Source organism: Arachis duranensis, chromosome 3 (assembly GCF_000817695.3).
Source record: "Arachis duranensis cultivar V14167 chromosome 3, aradu.V14167.gnm2.J7QH, whole genome shotgun sequence".
NCBI lineage: Eukaryota > Viridiplantae > Streptophyta > Magnoliopsida > Fabales > Fabaceae > Arachis > Arachis duranensis.
In genome coordinates this window covers 37,236,592-37,257,723 of record NC_029774.3, presented here as the reverse complement: position 1 = coordinate 37,257,723, position 21,132 = coordinate 37,236,592, and the positions used below count along the sequence as shown (strand labels likewise).

Here is a 21,132-nt window from a genome sequence, read left to right as displayed (position 1 = left end):
CTTGTTAGTTAAGTCAAGATTTCAATTTCAAAAATTTATCTTTTAAAAAATCAAATCTTTTTCATTTTTTTTAGTTTCGAAAATTTTAAAATTGATTTTCAAAATCTTTTTCTTATCTTTATTTCATGATTTTCGAAAACTTTACTAACGATTAATGTGATTGATTCAAAAATTTAAAGTTTGTTACTTTCTTGTTAAGAAAGGTTCAATCTTTAAATTCTAGAATCATATCTTTTAGTTTCTTGTTAGTCAAGTAATCAATTTTAATATTAAAAATCAAATCTTTTTTTCAACCATATCTTTTCAATCATATCTTTTCAAATCATATCTTTTTCAAAATCAATTTCAAAAATCTTTTCTAACTTCCTATCTTTTTTATTTTCAAATCTTTTTTAACTAACTAATTGACTTTTTGTTTGTTTCTTATCTTTTTCAAAACCAACTAACTAGTTTTCTCTCTCTAATTTTTCAAAAATCACCTTCCTCTTTTTCAAAAATATCTTTTAATTAAATAATTTTTTCAAATTTTAATTTTAATTTTATTTCTTCTCTTAATTTTTGAAAATCACTAACCTTTTTTTTCAAAAATAATTTTCGAAATTCTCTCCCTCTCATCTCTTTCTATTTATTTTATTTATTTACTAACATTTCTCTTCATCTTAAAATTCGAACCCTCTCTTCTCCTCTATGTTCGAATTTTTCTCTTCTTCATTCTTATCTTCTTTTCTTCTACTCACATAAAGGAATATCTATACTGTGACATAGAGGATTCCACTTCTTTTCTGTTCTCTTCTTTTTCATATGAGCAGGAGCAAGAACAAGGACATTCTTGTTGAAGCAGATCCTAAACCTAAAAGAACTCTGAAGAGGAAGCTAAGAGAAGCTAGAGCACAACAATCCAGAGAAAACCTTACAGAGAATCTCGAAAAAGAAAGAGACATGGCCGAACCCAACAATAATGCAAGGAGGATGCTTGGTGATTATACTACACCTACTTCCAATTTTCATGGAAGAAGCATCTCAATCCCTGCCATTGGAGCAAACAATTTTGAGCTGAAGCCTCAACTAGTTTCTCTAATGCAACAGAACTGCAAGTTTCATGGACTTCCATCAGAAGATCCCTATCAGTTTTTAACTGAGTTCTTGCAGATCTGTGATACTGTTAAGACTAATGGAGTAGATCCTAAAGTCTACAGGCTCATGCTTTTCCCTTTTGCTGTAAGAGACAAAGCTAGAACATGGTTGGACTCACAACCTAAAGATAGATTGGACTCTTGGGATAAGGTGGTCACGGCCTTCTTGGCCAAGTTCTTTCCTCCTCAAAAGCTGAGCAAGCTTAGAGTGGATGTTCAGACCTTCAGGCAAAAAGATGGTGAATCTCTCTATGAAGCTTGGGAAAGATACAAGCAGTTGACCAAAAAGTGTCCTTCTGGCATGCTTTCAAAGTGGACCATTTTGGATATATTCTATGATGGTCTATCTGAGTTCTCTAAGATGTCACTGGACCATTCTGCAGGTGGATCCATTCACCTAAAGAAAATACCTGCAGAAGCTCAAGAACTCATTGATATGGCTGCAAATAACGAATTCATGTACACCTCTGAGAGGAATTCTGTGAGTAATGGGACGCCTCAGAAGAAGGGAGTTCTTGAAATTGATGCTCTGAATGCCATATTGGCTCAGAACAAAATGTTGACTCAGCAAGTCAACATGATTTTCTTAGAGTCTGAATGGATTGCAAAATGCATCCAACAGTACTAAAGAAGCATCTTCTGAAGAAGAAGCTTATGATCCTGAGAACCCTGCAATGGCAAAGGTGAATTACATGGGTGAAGCCTTTGGAAACACCTATAATCCCTCATGGAGAAATCATCCAAATTTCTCATAGAAGGATCAACAAAAGCCCCAACAAGGCTTTAATAATGGTGGAAGAAACAGGTTTAGCACTAGCAAGCCTTTTCCATCATCTTCTCAGCAACAGACAGAGAATTCTAAGCAGAGCCCTTCTAGCTTAGCAAATATAGTCTCTGATCTATCTAAGGCCACTTTAAGTTTCATGAATGAAACAAGGTCCTCCATTAGAAACTTGGAGGCACAAGTGGGTCAGCTGAGTAAGAAAATCACTGAAACCCCTCCTAGTACTCTCCCAAGTAATACAGAAGAGAATCCAAAAAGAGAGTGCAAGGCCATTGATATAATCAAAATGGCCGAATCCAAAGAGGAAGGGGAAGACGCGAATCCCAATGAGAAAGACCTCATGGGACGTCCTTCAGATAGAAAGAAGTTCCCTATTGAGGACCTAAAGGAATCTGAGGCTCATATAGAGATCATAGAGATTCCATTAAACTTCCTTCTGCCATTCATGAGCTCTGAGAACTATTCTTCCTTTGAAGAGGATGAAGATGTAACTGAAGAGCAAGTTGCTCAATATCTAGGAGCCATCATGAAGCTGAATGCCAAGTTGTTTGGTAATGAGACTTGGGAAGATGAACCTCCCTTGCTCATTAGTGAACTAAATACACGGGTTCAGCAAACTTTACCTTAAAAGAAACAAGATCCTGGTAAATTATTAATACCCTGTACCATAGGCACCATGACCTTTGAGAAGGCTCTGTGTGACCTGGGGTCAGGTATAAATCTTATGCCACTCTCTGTAATAGAGAAACTGGGGATCTTTGAGGTACAAGCTGCAAGAATCTCATTAGAAATGGTAGACAAGTCAATAAAACAAGCTTATGGATTGGTAGAGGACGTGTTAGTGAAGGTTAAAGGCCTTTACATCCCTGTCGATTTCATAATCCTAGACACTGGGAAGGATGAGGATGAATGCATCATCCTTGGAAGACCCTTCCTAGCCACAGCAGGAGCTGTGATTGATGTTGACAGAGGAGAGCTAGTCCTTCAATTGAATGGGGACTACTTTGTGTATAAAGCTCAAGGATCTTCCTCTGCAACCATGGAGAGGAAGCATGAAAAGCTTCTCTCAATACAGAGTCAAACAAAGCCCCTACAATCAAACTCTAAGTTTGGTGTTGGGAGGCCACAACCAAACTCCAAGTTTGGTGTTAAACCCCCACATTCAAACTCTAAGTTTGGTGTTGGGAGGTCCCAACAATGCTCTGAACATCTGTGAAGCTCCATGAGAGCTCACTGTCAAGCTATTGACATTAAAGAAGCGCTTATTGGGAGGCAACCCAATTTTTATTTATCTATATTTCTATTATTATTTTATGTTTTATTAGATTTATGATCATGTGGAGTCACAAAAAAATTGCAAAAATTAAAAACAGAATAAAAAATAGCAGAAGAAAAAGCACACCCTAGAGGAAGAGCTGTCTGGCGTTTAAACGCCAGAAACAAGCATCTGTCTGGCATTTAATGCCAGAAACAAGCACCAAGCTGGCGTTTAACACCAGAAACAAGCATCAGGCTGGCGTTTAAACGCCAGAAACAAGCTACATCTGGGCGTTTAATGCCAGAAACAAGCATCAATCTAGCGTTAAACGCCAAGATTGCATACAAAGGGCGTTTTACACGCCTAAAAGGTGCAGGGATGAGAAATCCTTGACACCTCAAGATCTGTGGACCCCACAGGATCACCTCAGGATGTGTGGACCCCACAAGATCCCCACCTATCCCACTTCTCTCTTCTTCACACAATCCAATAACACTATACCCTTCATCAATCACCTCAATCTCTCTTCACCATTACCCCTTCACCAATCACATCCATTCACTCTTCCCGATAAACCCCACCTACCTTCAAATTCAAAATCTCTTTCCCACCCAAACCCACCCTAAATGACCAAACCTAAACCCCTCTCCCTCCACTATATAAACCCATTCATCCTTCTTTATTCTCACACAACACTACCCTCTCTTCTCCCCCTTGGCCGAAACCCACACCTCTCTCCCCCTCCTCCATATCTTTATCATCTTCTTCTATTCTTTCTTCTTTTGCTCGAGGGCGAGCAACATTCTAAGTTTGTGTGGTAAAAGCATAGCTTTTTTATTTTTCCATAACCATTGATGGCACCTAAGGCCAGAGAAACCTCAAGAAAGAGGAAAGGGAATGCAATTGCTTTCACCTATGAGTCATGGGAGATAGAGAGATTCATCTCAAAAGCCCATCAAGATCACTTCTATGAAGTTGTGGCCAATAAAAAGGTGATCCCTGAGGTCCCTTTTAAGCTCAAAAAGGGCAAATATCTGGAGATCCGACAAGAGATTAGAAGAAGATGATAGGAAGTTCTCTCCAATCCCATTCAACAAGTCAGAATCTTAATGGTTCAAGAGTTCTATGCAAACGCATGGATCACTAGGAACCATGATCAAAGCATGAACCCAAACCCAAGGAATTGGCTTACAATGGTTCGGGAGAAATGCTTAGATTTCAGTCTGGAGAACGTAAGGTTGGCGTTCAACTTGCCTATGATGCAAGAAGATGCATGCCCCTACACTAGAAGGGTCAACTTTGATCAAAGGTTGGACCAAGTCCTCATGGACATATGTGTGGAAGGAGCTCAATGGAAAAGAGACTCAAAAGGCAAGCCGGTTCAATTGAGAAGACTGGACCTTAAGCCTGTGGCTAGAGGATGGTTGGAGTTCATCCAACGCTCCATCATCCCCACTAGCAACCGATCCGAAGTAACTGTGGATTGGACCATCATGGTCCATAGCATCATAATTGGAGAGGAAGTAGAAGTTCATGAAGTCATCTCTCTAGAACTCTACAAAGTAGCCGAAAAGTTCTCCACCTTGGCAAAGCTAGCTTTCCTCATCTCATTTGCCATCTATGCAACCTAGCTGGAGTTGTCATAGAAGGAGACATCCCCATTAAAGAGGACAAGCCCATCACTAAGAAGAGGATGGAGCAAACAAGAGAGTCCATTCATGGATCCCAAGAGACGCATGAGGAAGCTCATCATCAAGAAATCCCTGCGATGCCTCAAGGGATGCATTTTCCTCCAAACAACTATTGGGAACAACTCAACACTTTTCTAGAAGGATTGAGTCATAACATTAACCAATTAAAGGTGGAACACCAAGAGCACTCCATCATTCTCAATGAGATTAGAGAAGATCAAAGAGCTATGAGGGAGGAGCAACAAAGGCATGGAAGAGACATAGAGGAGCTCAAGGAAACCATTGGTCCTTCAAGAAGAAGGCGCCACCCTCACTAAGGTGGACTCATTCCTTAACTCCTTATTCTTATCTCTCTGTTTTTCGATTTTATGCTTTATGTTTGTCTATGTTTTGAGTCTTTACTACATGATCATTAGTATTTAGTAACTATGTCCTAAGGATATGAATAATTCCATGAATCCTTCACCTTTCTTAAATGAAAAATATTTTTAATACAAAAGAACAAGAAGTACATCAGTTTCGAATTCATCCTTGAAATTAGTTTAATTATATTGATGTGGTGACAATACCTTTTGTCTTCTGAATGAATGCTTAAACAGTGTATATTTTTGATCTTGTTGTTTATGAATGTTAAAATTGTTGGCTCTTGAAAGAATGATGAACAAAGAGAAATGTTATTGATAATCTAAAAAATCATGAAATTGATCCTTAAAGCAAGAAAAGGCAGTGAAAAAGAAGAAGCTTGGGAAAAAAAAGCAAGCAGAAAAATCCAATAGCCCTTAAAACCAAAAGGCAAGGGTAAAAAGGATCCAAGGCTTTGAGCATCAATGGATAGGAGTGCCCAAGGAAATAAAATCCAGGCCTAAGCGGCTAAATCAAGCTGTCCCTAACCATGTGCTTGTGTTATGAAGGTCCAAGTAAAAAGCTTGTGACTGAGTGGTTAAAGTCATGATCCAAAGCAAAAAGAGTGTGCTTAAGAGCTCTGGACACCTCTAACTGGGGACTTTAGCAAAGCTGAGTCACAATCTAAAAAGGTTCACCCAGTCATGTGTCTGTGGCATTTATGTATCCGGTAGTAATACTGGAAAACAAAGTGCTTAGGGCCACGACCAAGACTCATAAAAGTAGCTGTGTTCAAGAATCAACATACTTAACTAGGAGAATCAATAACACTATCTGAACTCTGAGTTCCTATGGATGCCAATTATTCTAAACTTCTAAGGATAAAGTGAGATGCCAAAACTGTTTAGAAGCAAAAAGCTACAAGTCCCGCTCATCTAAGTTGAACTAATATTCATTGAAATTTTGGGATTTATAGTATATTCTCTTCTTTTTATCCTATTTGATTTTCAGTTGCTTGGGGACAAGCAACAATTTAAGTTTGGTGTTGTGATGAGCGGATAATTTATACGCTTTTTGGCATTATTTTTAGGTAGTTTTTAGTAGGATCTAGCTACTTTTAGGGATGTTTTTATTAGTTTTTATGAAAAATTCACATTTCTGGACTCTACTATGAGTTTGTGTGTTTTTCTGTGATTTCAGGTATTTTTTGGCTGAAATTGAGGGACCTGAGCAAAAATCTGATAGGAGGCTGAAAAAGGACTATAGATGCTGTTGGATTCTGACCTCCCTGCACTCGAAATGGATTTTCTGGAGCTACAGAAATCCAAATGGCACGCTCTCAATTACGTTGGAAAGTAGACATCCAGCACTTTCTGGTGCATGAAATTGCAATCACACTTTTGCAATCCGCACAATTAACCAGCAAGTGCACTGGGTCGTCCAAGTGATACCTTACGTGAGTAAGGGTCGAATCCCACGGAGATTGTTGGCTTGAAGCAAGCTATGGTTATCTTATTAATCTTAGTCAGGATACCAATTATAGTTATCAATTGACTTGCAAATAAAATGAGAGCATGGATTAAATAATACTTATTATGCAGTAATGGAGAATATGTTGGAGTTTTGGAGATGCTTTGTCTTCTGCGTTCCTGCAACATAAGTAGGGCGTCACTGTTGTCAATGGCTACTTTTCATCCTCTCAGTGAAAATGGTCCAAATGCTCTGTCACTGCACGGCTAATCATCTGTCGATTCTCGATCATGTCGGAATAGGATCCATTGATCCTTTTGCGTCTGTCACTACGCCCAACACTCTCGAGTTTGAAGCTCGTCACAGTCATCCAATCCCTGAATCCTACTCAGAATACCACAGACAAGGTTTAGACCTTCCGGATTCTCAAGGATGCTGCCAATGAATTCTAGCTTATACCACGAAGATTCTGATTAAGGAATCTAAGAGATACTCATTCAATCTAATGTAGAACGGAGGTGGTTGTCAGGCACACGTCCATGGGTTGAGAATGGTGATGAGTGTCACGGATCATCACCTTCTTCATATTGAAGTGCGAATGAACATCTTAGATAGAAACAAGCATGTTTGAAGGGAAAACAAAAATAATTGCATTAATTCATCGAGACGCTGCAGAGCTCCTCACCCCCAACAATGGAGTTTAGAGACTCATGCCGTCAAAAAGTACAAAGTTCAGATCTAAAAATGTCATGAGATCAAAATGAGTCTCTAAAAGTTTTTTAAATGCTAAACTAGTAACCTAGGTTTATAGAAAATGGGTAAACTAAGATGGATAGTGCAGAAATCCACTTCTAAGGCCCACTTGGTGTGTGCTGGGGCTGAGACTTAAGCTTCTCACGTGCCTGAGCTGTTTCTAGAGTTGAACACCAGGTTATAACCTGTTTCTGGTGCTAAACTCCAACTTGCAACCTGTTTCTGGCGCTGAACCCCAGAATGCAACATGGAACTGGCGTTAAACGCCAGTTTACGTCATTTATCTTCGCGCAAAGTATGAACTATTATATATTGCTGGAAAGCCCTGGATGTTTACTTTCCAACCCAATTGAGAGAACGGCAATTGGACTTTTGTAGCTCCAAAAAATCCATTCCGAGTGCAAGGAGGTCATAATCCAACAACATCAACAGTCCTTTTTCAGCCTAAATCAGATTTTTGCTCAGCTCCCTCAATTTCAGCCAGAAAATACCTAAAATCAAAGAAAAACACACAAACTCATAGTAAAGTCCAGAAATATGAATTTTGCCTAAAAACTAATAAAAATATACTAAAAATTAACTGAAACACACAAAAATCTACATGAAATTACCCCTCAAAAAGCGTATAAAATATCCGCTCATAATTTTCCAGCAATATATAATAGTCCATACTTTATTCGAGTTTAGACGACGCAAACTGGCGTTCAACGCCAGTTCCATGCTGCATTCTGGAGTAAAACGCCAGAAACACGTCACAAACCAGAGTTAAACGCCAAAAACACGTTACAACTTGGCGTTTAACTCCAAGAGAAGCCTCTGCACGTGTAAAGCTCAAGCTCAGCCCAAGCACACACCAAAGTGGGCCCCGAAAGTGGATTTCTGCACTTAGACTTATTTCTGTAACCCTAGTAACTAGTTTATTATAAATAGAACTTTTTACTATTGTATTAGACATCTTTTGATCATCTTTGGACGATATTTTGATCATCTTTGGACGTTTGGTTCTTAGACCTTGGGGGCTGGCCTCACGGCCATGCCTGAACCTTTATCACTTATGTATCTTCAACGGTGGAATTTCTACACACCATAGATTAAGGTGTGGATCTCTGCTGTTCCTCGAGTATTAATGCAATTACTACTGGTTTTTACTCAATTCATGCTTATTCTTATTCTAAGATTTTCATTCGCACTTCAACCTGATGAATGTGATGATCCGTGACACTCATCACCACTCTCACTTATGAACATGTGCCTGACAAACACTTCCGTTCTACCTGCGAAAGCTAGAGTGTGTATCTTTTGGATTCCTAGTCCACGACGCATGGTTGCCTCTCCTGACAATAGAGCCTGCCATTCTGTGAGATCAGAGTCTTCGTGGTATAAGCTAGAATTGTTGGCGGCCATTCCTAAGATCCGAAAAGTCTAAACCTTGTCTGTGGTATTTCGAGTAGGATCTGAGATGGGATGACTGTGATCATGTGTCGGTTTACACCCTGTAACCTGACATTACCTAAGAACCAATCTCAGATATGGTTTCCCAATTGTATCAGTCTGTGTATATGTATCGATGTGGTTTAAATACCACTAGTCAATGACAACAGGCAATCGTCGCAAAATTTGACGCCATAATATACATACAACGAAAAACAGTTATCTTCAATCCGTGGGTGTCCCCAAAATCATTTCTTAATCAGTAAATAAGTTTTTTCGAGATCCATGATCATTTAGTCCGTGGGTACTTCCCACATTTAAACAACTAACAGTCTGTAGGTTTTTCTGAGATTAACAATCATTCAGTTTGTGGGTACTCTCCGCCTTTAAACAATCAAAATCAATCAGTACGTGGATTTTCTCGGTTTTAACAATCAATCAGTACATGAATTTTTTCGAATTCAGTAGTTAATCAGTATGTACATTAGGTAAGCGGGACAAAATCCTCGTCCTTGCCAGGCAAACATTCAATCATTTAGTTCTTGTTTACGATTCCTATATCTTTATCAATTTCTAGTTCTCAGTTACTCTTAGCCATTCTCATTCTTAGTCGTTTGTTCTTTTATATTGTTTTTGTAAAATATTATTTCAGTCCCCTTTCTCTACTTTTTATGGCAATCTTTCACATTATTTCAGTTTTCTTTAAATATTTGATTAGAGCAAAAATTCTTTTTTCGTTATTTAAAACTCTTCCTTATCTTTACCTCTTTCAATGTCCTACATACCCTTATGGTTTCTCTCATATCTTTCTTATATGTTGTATATATGAAGAGAATTCAAAGGTTTTAAGATTTGTTTTATCTTTCTTTATTCTTTTACTTTCTAATATTTTTCTTCATACTTTTTTCTCGCATTTTTCTAAATGTCATATAAAAGGAGAATCATAAGATTTTTAATTTATCTCTATATTTCTAACTATTTTAGAAAATCTTATTATTTTATCTTTCTTTCTTATTTGATAAAAATAATAACTCTAATAAAATATACTAATAAAAATATACTAGTTAAATTAGTATAAGTAATAATATTAATTAAAAATTAGTAATATTTAATATTTTTATTTTAATATCAAAAACTAGTTTATAGGACTTTATTCTTAATTTTTTTTAAATTTCGTCTTAAATCTCAAGTTTTTAAATATTTTATTTTTTAACCCAAAATTTTATAAAATTACTAATTTAACTTTATATTTCTAAAAATAACCCATAATTTTTATAAAATATTCGATTTACTTTAAAACTTTGATTTTTTACTTAAAATATTCCCAAAACTTATATAATTACTATTTTTAACCCCGATCTTTGTGTTGGTGACAACATCCCTTCTCAAAATTGAAATCTTTTTTTGTGATATTTCAAAATATATATCTGATTTTTAAGTCGTTTTTGAACTTTTCGGGTACTGATTTTTCACAACTTTTAAATTAATCTCATAGCAAACAAACCTCATTAATTTTTCTCAATATATCACATTACAATAGTCCCAAAATAGTCAAAACCCTCAAGCTAGCAATTCTTACATGGCCAAATTAAAATTTTAAGTAAACAATAATAATTCAATATAAACTTAATCAAATTTAAATAATAATCAATCAAAATAACATTCACTTATCACATACACATTAATCGGTCAAAAATTACTAAATTCTATCTTCATAGAGGAATCACAACAACCGAAGTTCCAGAAAAAGTTTTTGACCTAATAGTTGAAGAAGAAAACATCAAAAATCGACTATTCTACCTTTTTTTCACTTTAGCTGAACCATATAAATTTAGAAAAAATTTTCACCGTCGATTTCTTCTGAACAAAAATGACATCAATATAAAGATCAGAAAAATATGAACACTTTAATCAGATTAGATTTTTTTATTAAAGTTTTGGAGCTCAAAAAATTGAGATTGAAAGTTCAATGGTACCATGGTTTCTTTTTTCTACCACTCACGGTCTCTCTCTTTTTTCCAAAGAAGTTCGGTCATGCATGAGAGAATGATGATTAATGGTGCTAAATAAGGATTATGTGTCAAAAAAGGGTATGTGTCCCGTATTAGAGCTGCTGAGTCAGTAACTCAAATTATAAATATCTTAGATGGATAATTATAAAAGCTGAATATATTAAAACACAAATATGACATTAGTAACAAAAGGATGAAAGATATATGGTGAAGTATTAACAAAGCTAAGTTCATCAAAAAGTACTGATATTTACTCATATCGACAGATTTTGAACTTGATAATAATATTAAGGGGTAAGTACGATTTTGGTCCCTAACGTTTTGTGCCAGAATCGAATTCGTCCCTCTTGTTAATTTGGGTTTAAAGTCGTCCTTAACATTTTTATTCGTATTAAAATCGTCCTTTTCAATAAAATTTTTTATTTTATTCCAAATTTACCCTTACTTTAATAAAAAAATATATAATTAAAAAAAATCGGCTACTCCTCATTTTCCTCACCTTGGTCGAACCACACAAGATTGGGGGAGAGTTTCACCGTCGATTTCTCCCAGACAAAAGTGACGTCAATGTGAAAAGGAGGAAGATATGAACACTTTAATCAGATTATATTTTTATTGGAGTTACGGAGCTCAAGAAATATAACGCCAAAGGTTTGTGGAGGGTTACAAGTTTTCTACTCTCCCTCTCTCTCTCTCTATCTCTATCTTTCTCTCTCTTTCTCTCTCTCTCTACTCTATGCTTTATTTTTCTTCCAAAATAAATATTTGCATGGCTGAATGAGGATTAATGATGATGTTTTAGGTGATTAAATGACACATGGAAAGGGGATTGGGTGTCAAGCTTAGGCTAGGTGTCAAGTTAATAAGCTGCTAAGTCAGCGGTTCAAGTTATAAATATCTTAAACAGATAATTATAAAAGTTTGATGTATTAAAACACAAGTAATAATACAGATTGAGATAAATATATGAGTTACTAATATAAATGACATTAGTAACATGATCATCATAAGGATAGATGATCTATGATGAAGAATTAGCAAAGCTAAATTCATCAAAGAGTACCGATATTTACTCATACCGGCAGATTTTGAACTTGAAATATTAATTACCAAATAAAATAATAAAATGTTCATTATTAATAGATTACTAAAATTATAGTTTCAATTCTGTAAAATATCTTATTATAGCAAAGATATATAATAATCTTAATTAAACTAAACTCAAATGATAATAATTATAAAAATCAATTTAATTTTGCCTATTAAAATAGTTTCTAATAAATAATTCAAACTAATAGAATAAATTATAATTAATTTAAATTTTAATAATTATAAGATTAATGTAATTACTTTTTAATAAAATAGTTTTTAAAAATATAAAATTCAAAGTTAATAAGATAAATCATAATTTATTCATATTTAGATTTTTAAAAAATACGAGATATTATATTCTATAGCCACACAAAATTATAAGAATTATCATTTTTATCGCTCTTGATATTTCAACTCTTTTTTTATTTTTTTTTATGTATAATTTTTTTATGTATAATATGCTTAAAATGAGAATGCATGGATGAGTATTCCATTGATTATTTATTTGAAGAATATTATAGCCAAAAAATGTCTTAATTTAGGCATTCTATCGCTGACGATGGAAGTTAAACCTCTAGTAATTTAGGATCACCAATGTATTTTTTATAATATTAGATAAACGAATATTTGTTAAAATGAATATACCTATTGTAATGAATTTTCTTTTTCAATCGGTTATTTTTTATCTAACAAACAACATTTATGTTAAATATATTATTTTCATCAGAAGTCATATATAATTGATTAATAATGTTGTGAATACTCTTGTGACAATTTAACATCGTATCATTAACTTGCTAAAGTTAATTATCCTATGATTATAGTGGCAGAACTTGAAACAAAATTTTGGGGAGTCAGATAGAAGATAATTATCAAGATGTTTTTGATATGGACCCATTTAAGATAAGTTCGTCTAACCTCTTCTCTCTGATTTGGGTAATATTGCCAAATTTGAAGCTGTTTTTCAGAGTCTCATTCCAAAAAATTAAGGTCAAATTCATCATATGCAACTCTTTAAACTTTTGAAGGTTGTATTTCACTTTCTTCGTAATTCATTAAAGTAGAAAAACTATCTACATGTGTTAATATTGTAAAAGTTATATGTTTTTCTTATTGAATATTAGCCTTTCTCTTAAAAAAGTATCAATTCTTTGATTTTTTATGATTATTTTATATAAAATTTGAATATATATCCTGTAAAATATGTAAAAAAGAAGTTAGAAGGACAAATATTAAAATTTATAATATTTATTGAATTTTTTAATCAATTTATACAAATACAATAATATCAATACTTATTGAATATTTTAATATTTTTTATCATATAAAAAATTAAATTAAATAAACAGTAAAATATAAAATAATATTAAATTACATAAATAAAAAATGCCTAATTTTTTATATTTGAATTCAAAGGTAAAATGAGTGTTGTTTATTGAATAGAGAGTTGCGAAATGTGAAGATTGAACTTTGGTATTTTAAGTCATAGTAAAGCATTTGAGCCAACTAAACTATTTTTTATTTTTTGAAGAAGTATTACTAATCTATTCTATTATATAATAGATACGCATTGGCTTTTCTATTTTCTTTTACCTTTTTTAATTATTTTTTACCTTATTTTTAATTGTTTATTTTACTTTTACCTCTCATATATTTATTGTATTTCACTTCATCTTAGTCTCAATTTTATAGTTATCTTTCAATTATATAAAATTGAATAGTTTCTTTCAAAACATGCTTAAATATATTATCTATTATATACAATCATTAAGATAAACAAACAAATATAAATTGAATATATAATTCAATTATAATTTAGGGCAATGTACTCAAATAAATAAAAGGAGAGAAAGCTTTACGTGATTGCAACAATTAGAACTTCCTCCTTTTTTGTTATTATGTAATCCGTGGGAGCTAACCACGGTTTCCTGATTACATGTAAACCATGGCAGCTTGTAATGGTTTAATAAGGAGAAGTGTTGAACGTAAATCGTGGTAGGTCACAATGGTTTAGTAATGCAGAAATATACCTAAAAAATCCTATAGCCAGCCACGGTTTATGAAGGATTTTTTAAACTCATAAATCCCTGTAGGCTGCTACGGTTTATGAAAAAAATTATTAATGTTCAATAAATTAAATAGTGATGAGCAGAAAGGCTTTGAAAAAGCTTGAACACCATTTGATGTCAACTGCAATACTATGATTTAGTTGTAACTATTAGATTGAATAAACCTTATTAGTAGCGCTATAATTTAAAGCTATTTTGACTAGCATACAAAAATTAAATTGACTTCAATTAAAAGTAATAATAAATATAGCTGTTAGAAAAATCCTAACAATATATTTTAAAAAACAAAGTTTCATTAATAAAACTAAATAGTTAAATTTACAATATTTAATTAGTAAGGAAGAGCCAATGTTTAATTAAATATTTTACAATTATTTTGACTGTCAAATTATTTTTTAAACTTATTTTTTTTAAGAATTTAGAATTTAGTATTTTTATTTATTTCTTACATATGTTTTAGTACATTCGAGTATGATGAATCAAGCATGGATCTGAATTTTATTTAAGAATTTGATATTTAACCAATGAATTTGATATTTAACCACGGTGAGTACATGTGGTTGGACAAACTTTTTATCTTTATTTGATGGCTTAGATCAATTCATTCCCACTCAGGCATCACCACACACATCCACCGACTTAGGACTTGCACTTCGACGCTCTGATTCAGGTAGTCACCCCCTGTCGGAAGGAGGAGATCTGCTTCTGTAGGTGACACGGCCGAATCTCAGATACGCCCGTTTGAGCCATCATTGTCAGAGGGTCGTCGCTTATCGTATGCGGGGCTGATGATGTAGGGGAGGAGGGCACAGGCAGGACATCCCAGGCGCGACACTCAAGCACCTTCTTGTGGTACAGGTGGGAGGTTGAGACATGGTGGACACCAGCACTAGGTCACCTTTTTATGGCTTTCTCCGTGTTGTATTATCGTTGGAATGTAGTATTTTATTGCTGTTCGTAGTTTATTATGTTTTAAGGTTTGTACCTCGTGCTTGTATCTTTTATGGTTTTCTTTGTTGTAATGCTTTTAATTCGCTGTTGTTAAGGTTCATGTTCTAATGGTTGCAAACATGTGTGTTCATTTGATAATAAACGAAAATATTGCATTCATCTCGTTAATGGGAAATCATATTACATCACACCGACTAAATCGGAGAATTTAAATAAAGCAAAAATATTGGAACACTCACTCACCGGCTCACCCACCATGCTAAGTGCCAGCAACATGAGGACAATGTCTCCTAGTATGCCCTGGTTTCCTGCAAATACTGCATCGCTTTCCGGGTCCAGGCTCGACGTCGTCCATCTCGTTCCGGATTCTTGTCGACACAGGTCAGCCGTCTATCGATCGGCGCAAATGGGGATTGGGACGGAGACGATGTCCATCGTGCGGTGGCCACACTTCCTCATCAGGCAATAGCGGAAACCCCATCTGATATACCTGAAACACATTTTCAATCCGATAAACATCGTCGACATAAGACTGCCAGTCAAGTCTGGCATGGGCACATGCAGCAAGCGCATGGGCACACGAGTAGTGCAATGCTTGGAAATATCCGCAATCACACCGTTGTTGCTGGAGGAAAACTCTGAATCTGGATTGTGTGCCTACGCCAGCTATCTCATCGACGGTGAAGATCGACGTCACCCTGTCGTATGACATCACAAGCATTTGTGTGATTCCCTCCCTGTTGGCAAGTATTGCCTTTTGCAAGAACTGTGAAAATATCTAGCCACATGCAACCTGTGCTTCTGCCTGCCGACCCTTGTTGACAAACAATGCATTTAGACGGTAGTAGGTGGAATTGACAATTGCACATACCGGAAGGTTTCGAGTCCCCTTGAGCACAGAGTTGATGCACTCAGAAAGATTCATTGTCATGTGACCATATCGGCGACCCTCATCGCGGTGTTGCAGCCATTTCGGTGGCTATAACCCTCTTATCCAAGCCATCATTGTCGAGGATGTGGCGGGATCCTCCGCGCTGATTAACTCAAGGTAGTATTGTGCCATTTCTTGTGTCTTCGAGTATGCCGCGTTAACAAGATGTCTTTTGGCTTCCTTACTCTTGAAGTTTGTTGCAAAGTTGGATGCATTGTGTTGGACACAGTAAACATTGTATTCCCAGCCACACCCGTCTCATTCAAGCGCAGCCTTTATAGCCGCGTGCCTGTCAGAGATCAGTAGAACTCCCGGTTGAGTAGACACATGTCTCCTTAAGTTGGTCAGAAAGAAGTACCACGCATCTGTGTTCTCCCGCTCCACAAGCACGAAAGCTATCAGAAGAATGTTGTTGTTTCCGTCCTGTGCTATTCCCATCAACAAGGTCCCCGTGTACTTACCATACAGGTGTATTCCATCAACCGAGACTAGCAGCTTGCAATGCTTGAATGCCTCGACACACAACGGGAATGACCAGAATACTTGATGAAACATGACACTTTTGCGCTCGAGCGTGTTACCGACATAGTATGGTCGGGTTTGAAGGTCGACAATTGTACCTATGACGAAAGTGCAAATTCATAAGAACATATTAACTATTACAAAACAAGTATGCAATCCGAAAAAAGGGTTTACCTGGAACGAAAGTTTGCAACGCGTTGAAGTATCTCTGTAGCTGGTTATAAGAATCATCCCAGTCTCCATAGATTCTCGCTATTGCCTTTTGCTTCGCTAGCCAAACCTTTTTGTAAGACACCTTATATCCGTACACTGACTGACGAACGGATTCTTGCGTGGTCTAGAATTTTACAAATAAGCTCTCGTTGAAAGTATAGCTTCTAAACCAACAAAAATCTTTTCGTACAAAAAACTTGTTTGTCACTAAAGCAAACCCAATAAAATTTATAACCGAAGTATTGAAACCTCGGAATGGCTGTTGACCATAGTAATTTGGTGGGTGTTGGTTGTCACGAGAAGGTCCACCATAACTATTGCCTTGGCATGCATTGTAAGATGGTCGTTGTCTATGGTATCTTGGAAGGTGTTGTTGCCTAAAGGGTTGATCAGATCCTCGTGGCTCCTTCCATATTTGATTGCTTTGACCTTGATGCATGTTCCTGTTATAGCTTACATTCCTTATAACAACATTGGAACCAAACTTAAAGCTAGAAGGGTGAGAATTCATAGTAGTTAATAAAAATTAAAAACAAAAACGAAAACAAATAAAAAAGCAAAAGCAAATATTTACAATAACCAATAATAAGGCACACATTTGCAATTCCCTGGCAACGGTGCCATTTTGATGAGAGGACTTTTGCCGGTAAAGAATTTCACAAAAATAATCGCGTTGTAAGTATAGTTTCTAAACTAACAGAGAATCCTTTCGTACAAAAGTTTTGGTTGTCACTAAAGCAAATCCAATAAAATTTATAACCAAAGTATTGAAACCTCGGGTCGTCTCTCAAGGAATTGCAAGGAGGTATGATTTATTATTGGCTATGAAAAAAGGTATATTTTTTGGTTTTTGAAATAGGGAACAAGGAAATAAATTAACAATAAAGTAAATTAATTATTATGAAAACCATTGCAAGGTATAAGAACTGGAAATTTCATCCTAGTTATCCTTATCAGATGTGATGAGAATTGTTTATTGCTCCCACTTAGTTAACCCTTACTAAATAAAGGAAAGTCAAGTGGACTAATCAATTTGATTCCTCAAGTTCTAGTCAACTCCTATGGAAAGACTAGCTTTAGAGAGATCCAAATCAACCAGCAAACTTTAAATATCAATCAACAGCTGAATTTGATAACTCAAGTGTCACCAATTACTCTACCAAAGCAAAGGGAAGAGAAAAATCCAAATTATTTATATCATAAATAAAAGAAAGCAATCATAAATTTGAAATATCTCAAATTATATTAAATATAAAATCAAATCTAACATGAGAATTCATAAATCAAAGTAATAGAATAAATAAAAATAGAAGAAAAACCAAAGTAAAGGAACATTGAACCTGGAATAAAGAAGCAATCCTAAAACTAAGAGAAATCATATATCCTAAATCCTAAGAGATAGGAGAAAGCCTATCTCTCTAGAAAACTACATCTAAAACCTAAAATTATAAATTATCAGCCTCTCCTATGAATGAATGAATTTTTCCACTTTATAGCCTCTAATATGTGTTTTCTGGGCTTAGATTTGGGCCGAAAAGGACTCCAGGAATCGCTGGGGACATTTTCTGCAATTTTCTGCACGTTGCGTCAGTCACGCGTACGCGTCGCTTGTGCTTTCCGCTAGGCATGCATTTGCGTCATCCACGCGTGCGCGTCGCTTGGCTTCTACGCGAGTCACGCGTCCGTGTCGTCCATGCGTGCAAGTCGCTGCCATTTCCTTCAAAACTTCATTTTCGCGCGTTCCTTCCACTTTTGCATGTTTCCTTTTGTTCTTTAAGCCATTCTTGCCCTGTAATCTCTGAAAACACTTAACACACATATCAAGGCATCGAATGGTAATAAGAGATGATTAAAATACACAAATTAAAGACTCTAGGAAGCAAGTTTTCAATCATAAAACAAATTCTAGGAAAGAATTGTAAAACCATGCAAATAGTATGAATAAGTGTGCAAAGGATTGATAAAAACCACTCAAATTAGCACAAGATAAACCATAAAATAGTAGTTTATCACCGACTCCATAGATCCCTGCAACACCTTTATGCAAATGGTCGCGTCTGCCTGAACCATGGGGAATATGTGCTGGCATATGACATTTGAATCAAGTTGAGCATGATCTTGTGACGTTGCAGACGCCAAACAACTGTGAGGCCCTTGGTATTTCTGAACTTCCCAAAATCTGGACGCCCTTGTCTTTGCAACCCTCACCATCCAGCAATATTGTTCACCAAAAAGTTTGCATCAACACATATACCGAGTATGATCTGACTCCACTACTTTGAATTTTGCACTTCGACGAATGTTGTAATTCTTAATAGCAAGCATTGCTGCATCTTTATTCAGGAATTTCAAGCCAACCTCTAGCTCCATTTCACCGGTCAAGCCATAGTTACTGGGTATGTCCTCCACATTTGTTGAGTTCATTGGACCGAGACTCAGGTGCAGGTAGTGGTCGGGGGTGCTGCTGGAAAGATCTCCAACCCTTGCGATATTTATCAGCTCAACACGAGTTGGGATGACACTTTCGCCCTCAAGCGGTTGGGTTTCTGGAACAACTTCTGCTTCCTCTCTGCTATCATCCACAATCTCGTCTTCCTTAGAGGAGTGAGCCAACCCGACGGGCATTCCTTCCGGATATGTGACATGGACAGTGGGGGAGGGACGTCGGTCATGAATTTCTGCATTTTGGGCAGGGGCCACGAAGGCGTTGAAGGACGGACTGCGACCCCTACCAATCTCCAAAAATGGAATGCCTTTACCAGCCCCGGAATTTCACATTTCCTCCACGTTATTCGAACTAGATGAGTTGCCCCCCACATCTTGGAGCTTCACACAGAGTTTCATCGAATAGATGCTTCTAATGCTACGATGATACGAAAACATCATCGACACGTGCTGGTCAGATTTAATATGCATTCTCTAACATGTAAACGAACTTGCTACTGTAACTGGCATCCTGTAAATCAGCGTACTGATCTACCTTTTCCCAATCAACCCAGTGTTCATCAGAATCATATTTTTTAGTTGTTGCAGACATGATTGTAGGGGAATCGTTATCCAAAGTGTGTCATCACATGTAAAGGTCACTCCCTCAGCTATATACGAAATTTTTTCGTTGGGATATATGACCACATAAATGTGCTCAGATGCCATTATAACACCAAAAAATTGGTGAAAGCAACTTCTATGAAAATGGAATTTTCGGAGAAGAAGGAAGGGTAGAAGAAGTGAGAATTGGAACTGTGGCTTTAGTTCTGCAGGAGAAGGGTTTTTATAGCCTAGCCGTTGTTCCAATTCGTGTGCAGTACAACAGAGGTGGAGTGTCTTCACCTCCACAGTGCCCCCATTTTGCGCCTGGTGCCCGTGAGTTGTTTCTTCCATTTTGCTACTGCCACCAAGGAAATGGGGTAGCCATTTCGTGGGAGCTGCACCTTATACAGTTGGCCCATTTCGTAGGCACCTGGATTGAAATGATATGGAAATCCATTTTGTGGATGCCGGCCAAGAAATGGAAGTGCGCATTTTCAGAAAAATTTTAAACCATACGCATTTTGGGAATTAAAGTGTTTTACATGCGCATTTAGGTAAAAAAGCCTTATATAATGCATTATAAAATGAAACAATTATAACAACTATTTTTGAATAGCAAAGCATTATTTTTGTATAGCTCAGCTATCTTGGAATAACTTTGGCTCCTTTTTGAGTAGATAAGTAATGTTTTAGTTGAATAAAAACATTCAGTATAAAATATTAACAAAGGTACTTTGATACTCGTATCAATATTTATAATAATTTGATATAAGACTAAAAGTCGAATTCTCAAACCTACCTCCTTTTCTCTTTTCTATTTCTTTTATAAGCACAAAAGAAAATTAATTGTTAATTAATTATAAACAATTTATTAAAGATAAAAAATCATAACCACCTTATAACACTTAGCATCTAATTTTATAAGGAATTATAACCAAATTACAGCAACCATATCAATAACTATTTGAACTATATTTTATACTATTCAAGTTTTCATTGTTTCCTGGATTCAAATTAGTAAAGAGAAAATATTATAAAAAAAGTAGACTATAAAATTACACCACAATATACATAAAATTAAGGATGACAAAATGGGTCGAATCTGTCGGGCCGATTCGCCAAATTTGCTAAAAAAGTGAGTCGAGTTAAGATTTGAAATCCACCAAAACACATACCCTCAAATTTGCGGATTTTGGCGGGATGGGACGGGCTGGTCCCCCGGACCAAAGATTTTTATTTTTGCATTCTTTTTATTAAGTAAAAGAGTGATTATTACTACAAAATTAATAATTATATAATTTTCAAATACTTTTTTTTATTTTTTGTTTTTATTCTTCTTTTATTTATTAACTTTATTTATTTTATTTTACAATTTTGTACATATACTCAAATTATGTGACTTATTTTTTAGAGTAAACTACCATTTCTACCCACGAAAGTTGAAAACGCT

General features: G+C 35.6%; 2 protein-coding genes and 1 non-coding gene across 3 annotated transcripts; all 3 read right to left on the bottom strand.

Annotated features, from left to right (window-relative positions):
- Positions 1-1,332: 1,332 nt before the first annotated feature.
- LOC127746385 (small nucleolar RNA R71) lies at positions 1,333-1,436 on the bottom strand. The gene has a single exon (XR_008008004.1). It is a non-coding gene; the product is annotated as a small nucleolar RNA R71 (small nucleolar RNA).
- Positions 1,437-15,368: 13,932 nt separating this feature from the next.
- LOC107478771 (uncharacterized) lies at positions 15,369-15,911 on the bottom strand. The gene is made up of 2 exons (XM_016098901.1): positions 15,858-15,911; positions 15,369-15,752 (listed from the first exon to the last, which is right to left on the bottom strand). The coding sequence occupies exons 1-2, from the start codon at positions 15,909-15,911 to the stop codon at positions 15,369-15,371; spliced, it is 438 nt and encodes a 145-aa protein (XP_015954387.1).
- A 264-nt stretch (positions 15,912-16,175) lies between these two features.
- Positions 16,176-19,277, bottom strand: LOC107478772 (uncharacterized). Its single transcript, XM_016098902.1, has 4 exons — positions 18,907-19,277; positions 16,888-17,143; positions 16,614-16,776; positions 16,176-16,537 (listed from the first exon to the last, which is right to left on the bottom strand). The coding sequence occupies exons 1-4, from the start codon at positions 19,275-19,277 to the stop codon at positions 16,176-16,178; spliced, it is 1,152 nt and encodes a 383-aa protein (XP_015954388.1).
- Between the last annotated feature and the right edge of the window lie 1,855 nt (positions 19,278-21,132).

Bases quoted from the DNA above. Each gene is read 5' to 3' on its own strand.
- LOC107478771 (XM_016098901.1), bottom strand. From the start codon at position 15,911: ATGAATCTTTCTGAGTGCATCAACTCTGTGCTCAAGGGGACTCGAAAC. The intron at 15,753-15,857 runs GTATGTGCAATT...ATATTTTCACAG, and splicing joins AGGGGACTCGAAACCTTCCG to TTCTTGCAAAAGGCAATACT.
- LOC107478772 (XM_016098902.1), bottom strand. From the start codon at position 19,277: ATGCCCGTCGGGTTGGCTCACTCCTCTAAGGAAGACGAGATTGTGGAT. The intron at 17,144-18,906 runs GTATATGTGTTG...TCACCCTTCTAG, and splicing joins GTGGAGTCAGATCATACTCG to CTTTAAGTTTGGTTCCAATG. The intron at 16,777-16,887 runs GTTATAAATTTT...GTAAAATTCTAG, and splicing joins TCCGAGGTTTCAATACTTCG to ACCACGCAAGAATCCGTTCG.